Below are 10,431 nucleotides of genomic sequence, written 5' to 3'. Positions count from 1 at the left end.
GAAGAAGTTAGCTGAGCATCTGTCAGGGATCTTTGCAGGATGGAGGACCGAACTGGACGACTTAACACACGTCTGACTCAGATAGCGCTGGGGATGAAGCCCACCCCTCCCCCTATTGTAATTTGCTCCTCTGAGCCTCAGTGTTCTCACCTATAAAAATGGGGTTACAAATATCTTATGGGAATTTTATAAGGATTAAATATAAAATTGCAGCACTAGATGTGAAAACATCTACACATAGATTATTCATAATAGCTACTCAGGGATTTCAGAAATTGTTATTATCTATGCTGGAAGGCCTTAGATGAGGCACCGGGCTCCTAGGAGGGACCAAGAGCTCTCAGGGTAATAGGAGGCTGGTGAGGGTGGTGGCTAGACAGAGGTGTTAGCACCCTCACCTTTACTGAGCACCTGCCGAGGGTCAACCCTGTGCTGGGGACCCTGAGAAGCCTCGCCAGGTGCTGGCCCCAGGAGGTGCACAGGTTTGGCGGGGAGGCAGACGGGGGCCATGTAATGGGGTGGGAGCCCTCTTTGAAGAGTGAGGACGGTCCGACTAACTGTCGGTGTCTCTCCCAGGGCTGTGGTCTATACTGTCCCTGTTGGTGACCTACTTCCACAGGAGGATGCTGCTGTGGCTTCTTCTCATCTCTGCTCTGGATCTCGGGGCCTGGGGTGAGTTTCTTTCACTGGGTCACAAGTGCTTTTGGCATCAGCCCCAGCCTGGTTTCATTTGGAAATCATCCTCTCCAGGGTCCTCACTCCTCCCCACTAGCTATGTTCCCCTTCAGAGCCTGGCTCAGGTGCCCCCACGCCCTGCTGAGATGGGCTCCCATCCTTAGCAGCCTCTCCAGCCTGCCCAGCACACCTTGGCTTCAGTGTCATGGTCAAGTATTTGTTCCTGATGATTTCACAGGACAGAATCTCAGAACCATGGTGGAGACCCTTAGCAACCTCATCCTAAAGACAGAGAAACAAGCCACATTGTGGCAGTGACTTGCCCAAGGTCATCCGACAATTTTGGGGTGGCTGCAGAGTCTAGTGGCTATCAACACAGCTCTGGGGTCAGACAGCCTGGGTTGGAATGCAAGTCCACAGCTTAAAACCCATGTCGTCTTAGACAAATAACCTCTCTGAATCTCAGTTTCTCATCTGTATAGAGGAAGTAGTTGATTTGCTTTGCTTATCTCACAAAGTTGTTTTAAGCCACAAAGCTGATAGTGCCCTTGAAAATGCTTTGTACATTACAGAGCCAGCCTGTGAGAGGTGATGTGGGTGACATTGCTGGTTCTAGTGGCTATTGCCCCCATGACCTCTGGTACCGAATAGGCAGAGGGGGATGCGGCATGTTTGTGATGATTAATCCTCCATTAATCCTATCTAAAAAAATCTAGTTTGTGAGGGCAGTCACAATGATCTGTAAATTTCTGTATTTCAAGAACCTTGTCTGGATCACTAGGTGCTTCATATATGAATACGTGTTAACGTGATGATGGCCATCTTGGTACATGACACTCTGATCTATTAATTTGTATACCAGTGAACTGGGAAAGGCAGAGCTGCTCAGATGAGGATGCAGGAGAGACTGCACTGAGTCTGAAATGGAGGGAGGCTTGGGGAGGATGGGGAGAGTGAAGGTCTCATTGGGGCAGATGCGAGAGGCAGAGGTGGAGTGAGGCCAGATGCATCCGTGGCTTTCCTCTTCTTTGTTTCCTAGAGGAAGTCAGGTGACTTGGGGAGGCCCAGAGGCTGTTGGCTGGGGGGGCAGGGGGGGTGTGGAGCCTCTGCCTAAGAGCTGGTCCAGGTGTTCTCCGAGGACCAGCACCAAGTGCAGTGTTCCTTCCCAGGGGATTCCCCACAGTTGTCTTGGAATGAAACCCAAGCCAGAGGGCTGTCAGAGAAGCTTCTGGACCTGTTTGTTGGCATCTCACAGCTCATTCTCAAGGGTTGCAGTGGTGAGGCCGTTTGGGGGTGGCCTTGGGCTTCTTAGGGGGCCAGAAGTATTTCTCAGGATGTCACTATGGCTGGGCTGGGTGGGTGGGGTGGGGTGGAACCCCAACTATTCCCCTGAATTGTCCTGAGTCCTTAGGCAAAGCTGGGTTCTAGGAAAGAGACGAAACCCAGGGAGAAAAGACAAGGGTCCCAGTTCCCAGCTCTCAGGGTGGAAACACTGCATCCCTCAGAGAGCTCCTGGGAGCCCCCAAGTAAGGATAGTGAGGGAGAGCTGGGGAGGTCCTGGGTCCTCTGTGGGGCTCTCATGGCCCTGCCCACAGTGTATTTTCATCTGAAGGAGGGAGACCCGTACTCAGTGTTCATGGGGCTTCCTGTGGGCTTTGCCGGGGAGAGTGAGGAGAGTGGTTTGAGGAGAGTGGCAGAGCTTTCCTCAGAGAGTCATGTTCTGAGGGGACAGCCGATGAAAGGCAAGTCAGACACCGGGGCAAATGCCAGTGGGCACCACGCATCCCGAGGCATCCATGCTGACGTGCTTCATGAGAAGTAGGCTCAGAACCCCGGGGTTGGGCGGGGGGTGCTGCTGGGACTGCTTTCTGCAGGCAGAGAAGAGGTGAGGATGGGCAAAGTCCTCCAGGGAAGTACAAGGAGGAAGTGTTTGGAGAACAAGGCCACTTGACTTCCCAGCCTGAGTGTGGAGTCTGCATGGGGATTCGTTTTACCCTAAACAGGATATGGAGATGGGAAGGGGTGGCTGTGGTGATGCAGGCCTCCTCCTGGGGCCTCTCCCATCACAGAGGACCCAGGGTGGCCTGGACAGCCTGCGGCGGACACGGGCAGGACCTTAGCATGCCAGCCTGTGGTTCCCCCCCGAACCCCCCACCAGGTGCATCCACCGTTGTCTCCCGCAAGGAGTGGGGGTTGAGATTCCTGACCCGCAGGGCCCAGCTGACCCGGCCTGTGGCCTGTGTCATCATGGACCAGCTTACGGAGGTAGAGTGCCAGGAGCAGAATGTGTGCAGCTGGAAGCTGCGGGGCCTGCAGTCCCGTTCAGTCTACAACACAGGCTGGTGCGATGTGGCCTACATGTAAGAGGCTGGTGGGGTCCCCGGAGCCCACATTAGAGTTATCCCTTTGGGGGGGCCTCCTGCTCCCCCTTCTCTGTTTTTCTTAATTTCCCATTCATGTTGCTTTTCTAATGAATTAAAAAATGCTAAGAAAACAAAATCCAAAATCCCCCAGGGGTCATGAGGAAGACAGCTCTGAGCCATGTATGTCGTTGTGGTCTTAGCCTCTGGGAGCTCCCGGAAAGAAGCAAGAGAGGCCTTGTAATAAGTACACTCGCCCCCTTGGAGCTCGAAGAATATTTCAGTTTACAAAGGTCTTTGCAAGTATTACTCAAGTAGGCTCTCCCAGTCACTCTGAGGCATGGGCAGGAGAAATATTACCACCCCTGTGTCACAGGTGAGGATGCTGTGGTCTGGAGAAGTTAGAGAATTTGCTCAAAGTCACTCAGCGAGGGAGCATGGACCCAGAACTATTCCCAGACTGCCTCCTAGTCCTGCCTTATTCCACTTCTGCACAGACAGGGCTTTTACCCCGAGAGGTGCCAGGTACCCTGAAGGGCCACGTCATAGTGCGACTGGGATCCCATAGGAGATATCCCACTGGGGATGCAAGGAGGAGGGCCCCGTGTTAAAAGCAAATGTGTGAGGCAAAGAGATGCTTCCATTGTGTATTGAGTACCCCATCTGAGGATTATCTGTGGAGTGGAGGCCCACAACCTCCTCTTTTCCCCTCAAGAATCAGAATATATATGTATTTGTAGAAGAAGACAGAGAGAGAGAGGGAATGGTGCTCTCCCCGCTGAATTCTAAAGACAAACATAAATGCTTTCTGAATTATCCACTTTGGAAAGGATAACCCACATTTTCTTCTTGATTTATTTTTAGCTGCAAATAAGTAAAAGCAGCTTGAGGCCCCTGTTTTAGCCACCAGAGCCCCTGAGGGCCAGGGTGGGGGGTCTTCCCGTCCACCCTCTGTGGATGCTGTGTTCACTAGAGCTCAGCTGCTGTCCCTACCACTAGTGCCCCCCCCGCCCCCCCCCCCCATTGTCACTGCTGTGTTGTCTACTTCAGCCACTGCGTCTCGAAGTCAGGTTTTTGCAGTGACAGTGTAAGAGTCTCCAGTTTGTACCTTGCAGCTGCTGTAGCCATAGGGGCTATTTTCACATTGAACTGACCAAAGGCTGCAGGGACAGAGCAGCCTGTTGAAAGTACTCCAGCAAAGCCAGGGACATGGCGGACACCCTGAGGCCCCAACCTGGTCCTCAGACCAATGTCAGCACAGGGTGGGAGGTCAGCCCTACTCTATTCTGGGTCTCTCGTGACTTCAGGGAAGTGTTCTTTCTGTGCTCAGCTTGCTGTGGAAATTCATGACCTATTAAGAGCTGAATATGGCAAGAGTTGTGAAAACATCAGTTTTGAAGACTGTAACTGGAAAGTGGAGGATGAGAAATTTATAACGAGGAAGAAAGAAAGGAGGAGGTAAAACAACAACAACAAAATAGATACATTGGCTTCAAAATATAAACTGAGAAAAGGAACATCCTAAACAAATTTCTGTGATAAAGAAGAGCTTAGGAATTCCTAAGGAGAAACTGAAGAAAAAGTTAACATAAAGGAATCCCTGAATTCAGGTTGATTGTTTTCAATGTTCAAGTGCTTGGTCCTATAATTTAAAAACATGACGAATGCATTCTCATGCCCTTGAAAAATGTCGAACTAATGTTCTCAGGTTCTTGAGAGTCACACATGTGAATTCCACTTTGACCCAAATGAGTATTTTAAAATGAGGTTCTGGGAAACACATGTAAACTAAGTCAAAACAAAATTTAAAATATATTCTCACATCTCTTGGAAGTCTAAAATGCGTTATCACCCTCCCTCCCACCGTCATGTCATTGAAGCATAGTATTTTTGAGCCTCTAGAACCCTTTTCCCTTCTGAGGATAGGTGTGAAGTTTCCTGTTACAGGAATTTGCCATTAAATCATGTTTCCTTGCCTGGCAGCTTCCTGGTTGGGGACAATGGCAGGGTGTACAAAGGTGTCGGCTGGAACATCCAAGGCATGCACGCCCAGGGCTACAACAGCGTGTCCTTGGGTCTCGCTTTCTTTGGCAATAAGCTAGGTAATGGTCATCCCCTCTGTCCCTCTGCCAGGGAGTTGTCTACACTCTCTTCCTCTGCTCCGTTGTCTCAACACTCTTGTCTTTTCAGCCTCCATCATATTGTCCTCTTTGATGATGGCCCCTCTCTTGAAGTTCTTTTCTCCTTTGGATTCTATGACATGCATTTTTTGGTTCTCGTTCTCCTCTCTGGTCTGCACTCCTGTGAGACTGCTGAAGCCACCACTGACACTGCTTGAGTTCACAGTTATTGCCATCACTTCTGGAGTCTGAAGTTGACCCTGAGGCTGGGGCTTCAGAGGCAGGAAAACATGGCTTCTCTCTTCCTCCAGCATCTCCCATTGGTAGAACCCAAGCAGTGGCCAGCAAGCAAGTCAGGGAAATGTAGTTTGCAGGTTTCCAGCCCCCTGCAGAACAAAGGAGAGCACAGAGCAGGAATGGCATTAAGAGCCAATAGATAAATAACCCGCACTTGCCAGGACCCTTATCTGCCAACTGGGGCTAGTAATAGCATTTATCTCAGAGGTTTTCTGTGAGGATTACATGAGTTAATGGATGTAAAGAGCACTTGGCCACGTGTCTGATTGTAGAGGCTACTAGGTAAATACTGTCACCCTTTTCACCATGCTGGGGCATTCCTGACTTGGTCAAGTGGGCCTCCCTCTGCAAGTAGCTTTCACTGTCTCCCAGTGATTCCACCTAGAGATGGAGAGGATAAAGTTTAGTTTGGCATTTGCAAGAGGTCACCAACTTAGTTTCTAAGAGCTGTGTGCAAGTACTTCCTTGCCTTTCAGCTCCTCTGTCCTGGCTACTGGGCCAGTTTCTGCTCTTCCCACCCATGAGTTATTCAGGCTCAGGTGGTCATCTTGTCTTCCCTCCAGGTCTAGGCCATGTTGGAACTTCTTGCTGACAGTTCTGTGCTCCATGTCATCCTCTTTCAGGCAGCAGGCCCAGCCCTGCTGCCTTATCAGCCGCAGAGGATCTGATCTTCTATGCCATAAAGAAGGGTCACATGTCACTCAGGTATATTCAGCCACTTCTCTTGAAAGAAGAGAGCTGCTTGGTCCCTCAACAGCCACTGATGCCCAGGAAAGGTAAAGCTCCTCAGTCTTGCCTCACCCTCCTCCCAGTTACCACCCAACTACAGCAGGGAATGCTTTTTCTTACTGGTGTTCATTGGTTTCTTGGACCAAGAACATCTCATGCTGAGATCTGGAAAATTCTGAGAGGGCACCTTGCTGGCCTCCTCTCCTTTCCACTAGAACCATATGGCCATGGAACCATACTTGACATAAATATATATGTACACACATTTTCACTCAATTAGCAAATATTTATGGAATACCAGCCACTCTTCCAGGTACTGAGGATGCAGCAGTGAACAAAACAGAGAAAACTGCACATTTCAGTGGAGAAAGATAGAAAATGAAGACCTCAAAAAGTCAAATATGTATGATGTCAAATGGCATGAGGACTATGGAGAAGAATAGAGCATGAAAATGGGGTGGGGTAAACATATATACATATTTGTGTATATTACATGAATACACATAGACATACACAATCTCTGTCACACACACATGTACACACATACACAGACACAAATGCAAAAACAGGCCAAATTTCAATATGACCACAGCACTGAGAAAAACATGAATTCACAGATTACACTGACATGAGTATGAATATTCCAAGAAGTGGGGTAATGAAAATTATGCACTATTTTGGAATGAACAAGCAGCAACCTAAAACCAGTACCATTATAAGCACTTTCAGAAGTTTAACACTCTCTGCTAGAGTGGACCTTTTCTTGGACTCAAGGATACTTTTTTTTTTTTGCGGTACGCGGGCCTCTCACTGTTGTGGCCTCTCCCGTTGCGGAGCACAGGCTCCGGACGCGCAGGCTCAGTGGCCATGGCTCACGGGCCCAGCTGCTCCGCGGCATGTGGGATCCTCCCGGACCGGGGCACGAACCCGTATCCCCTGCGTCGGCAGGCGGACTATCAACCACTGTGCCACCAGGGAAGCCCTCAAGGATACTTTTTATTAAGCTTTCTTAGTTGTAAATCTCTAAATGAAGTTTCTCTTGCTTTCAGACAGGTGCTATCTTCAATAATGATAACTCTGACATTTGTAGAGTTCTTTAGAGATTTCAAATTATTTCCGTATGTGTGTGATAAGTTCAGAGAGTCAGCTGATTTCTGCATACTGGCCCTGTTACATAAGTACACACACCTGCATTTAGTTGCAATGCATATTCGAGCATGTAGGTATACTTTATTTTTTGAATAAAATGGCGATGCCTCTGTATGATCAACAGTCCTTTCTCTTCTGTTCACATGCTGGTTTCCATAGTTGTTATCAGAACCTGCCGAATTTGCCTCTGCCCCTTGCTCCAGCCACCTGGCCCAGACAATTGCTATCAGGACCTTCCCAGAATCTCACAGAATCCCACATGTTAGGATGTGCCAGTGGGTGTCAGAGGTTAGGGAAATTGAGGAGTAACCAGCCTGCAGTTGTGAGATTGTCCACATGTGGGCCCAGGTGAATTCCCATCGCCTTGGTTTTTCCCCTCACCACAGCTTGCCCCAATATCATCACAAGGTCAGCTTGGAAAGCCAGGCAGACACACTGCCCTACAATGAACCTTCCGGCCAAATATGTCATCATCATCCACACCGTTGGGGCGACCTGCAACATATCCATGGACTGCCGGATCTGTGTCTGAGATATACAGTCCCATCACATGGACACACAGAACTTCTGTGACATCGGATATCAGTAAGTGGGATTGGTGGAAACTTGACCCTCCTTTTCTTCAGGGCTGTAGGAAGGAAGGCCCGGGGAGGGAGCCAATATTTACTGAGCTCTTCCTTTGTGCCAGGTGCTTTACATAAGATATCATATTTTTATTTGTGCAAGTTTCTGGACTGAGCATCCTTCATTTTTAATTTTTTTATTTTTGGCCACGCCACATGGCATGTGGGATCTTAGTTCCCTGACCAGGGATTGAACCCACATCTCCTGTAGTGGAAACGTGGAATCTTAACCACTGGACTGCCAGGGAAATCCCTGGACTGAGCATCCTTCAGAGCATAGCAGGGTTGGTTATCTCCTGTGGGTGTGTTCTCCACGAGTGGTTGGGAAGACTCTGAAAAGAAGACTTAAAACAACAGTGATAAAGCAAGAGTGTGAGACCATTGTGGGAGGCCATTGAAGGACTATGCCTTTTTAATGCAATCCCTTCCAACCAGCCAGAGACACAGACCCTGTTTACCACTACTCCCATCTGGCCCAACCCCAAACTTGCTGTCTCTGATGTTAAAATCCTGCAATACCTCTGGTATTGTTAACTCCATTTATAGACACAGGAATCTTTACTTTCTGGACCTCTTTTGCCTCCTCTCTACAGTAGGGACAACAATACTTTATCTATTTAAATATATAGAGTGAAATAAAAAACATGTTCTCTTTTGGTTCCTTTTTTAAAAAATTTAATTTAATTTATTTTTTATACAGCAGGTTCTTATTAGTTATTCATTTTATACATATTAGTGTATATATGTCAATCCCAATCTCCCAATTCATCACACCACCATCACCACCCCCCACCACTTTCCCCCCTTGGAGTCCATACGTTTGTTCTCTACATCGGTGTCTCACTACCTGCCTTTCAAACCGGTTCATCTGTACCATTTTTCTAGGTTCCACATATATGTGTTAATATACGATATTTCTTTTTCTCTTTCTGACTTACTTCACTCTGTATGACAGACTCTAGATCCATCCACTTCTCTGCAAATGACCCAATTTTGTTCCTTTTTATGGCTGAGTAATATTCCATTATATGTATGTACCACAACTTATTTATCCATTCATCTGTTGATGAGCACTTAGGTTGCTTCCATGACCTGGCTATTGTAAATAGTACTGCAATGAACATTGGGGTGCATGTGTCTTTTTGATTTATGGTTTTCTCAGGGTATATGCCCAGTAGTGGGATTGCTGGGTCATATGATAATTCTATTTTTAGTTTTTTAAGGAACCTCCATACTGTTTTCCATAATGGCTGTATCAATTTACATTCCCACCAACAGTGCAAGAGGGTTCCCTTTTCTCCACACCCTCTCCAGCATTTGTTGTTTGTAGATTTTCTGATCATGCCCATTCTAACTGGTGTGAGGTGATACCTTATTGTAGTTTTGATTTGCATTTCTCTAATAATTAGTGATGTTGAGCAGGTTTTCATGTGCTTCTTGGCCATCTGTATGTCTTCTTTGGAGAAATGTCTATTTAGGTCTGTTGCCCATTTTTTTTTTTTTTTTTTTTTTTTTTGCGGTACGCGGGCCTCTCACTGCTGCGGCCCCTCCCACTGCGGAGCACAGGCTCCGGACGCGCAGGCCCAGCGGCCATGGCTCACGGGCCCAGCCGCTCCGCGGCACATGGGATCTTCCCGGACCAGGGCACGAACCCGCGTCCCCTGCATTGGCAGGCGGACTCTCAACCACTGTGCCACCAGGGAAGCCCTGTTGCCCATTTTTGGATTGGGTTTGTTTTCTTAATATTGAGCTACACGAGCTGGTTATATATTTTGGAGATTAATCCTTTGTCCGTTGATTCGTTTGCAAATATTTTCTCCCATTCTGAGGGTTGTCTTTTTGTCTTGTTTGTAGTTTCCTTTGCTTTGCAAAAGATTTTAAGTTTCATTAGGTCCCATTTGTTTATTTTTGTTTTTATTTCCATTTCTTTAGGAGATGGATCAAAGAAGATCTTGCTGTGATTTATGTCAAAGAGTGTTCTTCATAGGTTTTCCTCTAAGAGTTTTATAGTGTCCGGTCTTGCATTTAGGTCTCCAACCCATTTTGAGTTTATTTTTGTGTATGGTGTTAGGGAGTGCTCTAATTTCATTCTTTTACATGTAGCTGTCCAGTTTTCCCAGCACCACTTATTGAAGAGAATGTCTTTTCTCCATTGTATATCCTTGCCTCCTTTGTCATAGATTAGTTGAACGTAGGTGCATGGATTTAAGTCTGGGCTTTCTATCCTGTTCCGTTGATCTATATTTCTGTTTTTTGTGCCAGTACCATACTGTTTTGATTACTGTATCTTTGTAGTATAGTCTGAAGTCAGGGAGTCTGATTCCTCCAGCTCCATTTTTTCCCCTCAAGACTACTTTGGCTATTCGGAGTCTATTTTGTCTCCATACAAATTTTAAGAGTTTTTGTTCTGGTTCTGTAAAAAATGCCATTTGTAATTTGATAGGGATTGCACTGAATCTGTAGATCACTTTGGGTAGT

General features: G+C 47.3%; 1 protein-coding gene across 1 annotated transcript; it reads left to right on the top strand.

Annotated features, from left to right (window-relative positions):
* The first annotated feature begins 623 nt into the window (after nucleotides 1-623).
* On the top strand, nucleotides 624-7,919 carry LOC132425289 (peptidoglycan recognition protein 3-like). The gene is given in 6 exon segments (XM_060011640.1): nucleotides 624-672; nucleotides 1,845-1,952; nucleotides 2,834-3,035; nucleotides 5,019-5,137; nucleotides 6,076-6,228; nucleotides 7,717-7,919. Coding segments are annotated over 6 exon segments (834 nt in total).
* The last annotated feature ends 2,512 nt before the right edge of the window (nucleotides 7,920-10,431 follow it).

This window comes from Delphinus delphis, chromosome 1 (assembly GCF_949987515.2).
Source record: "Delphinus delphis chromosome 1, mDelDel1.2, whole genome shotgun sequence".
Classification (NCBI taxonomy): domain Eukaryota; kingdom Metazoa; phylum Chordata; class Mammalia; order Artiodactyla; family Delphinidae; genus Delphinus; species Delphinus delphis.
Note: the sequence above shows the minus strand (reverse complement) of the source record. Positions and strands in the feature narration are given on the sequence as shown.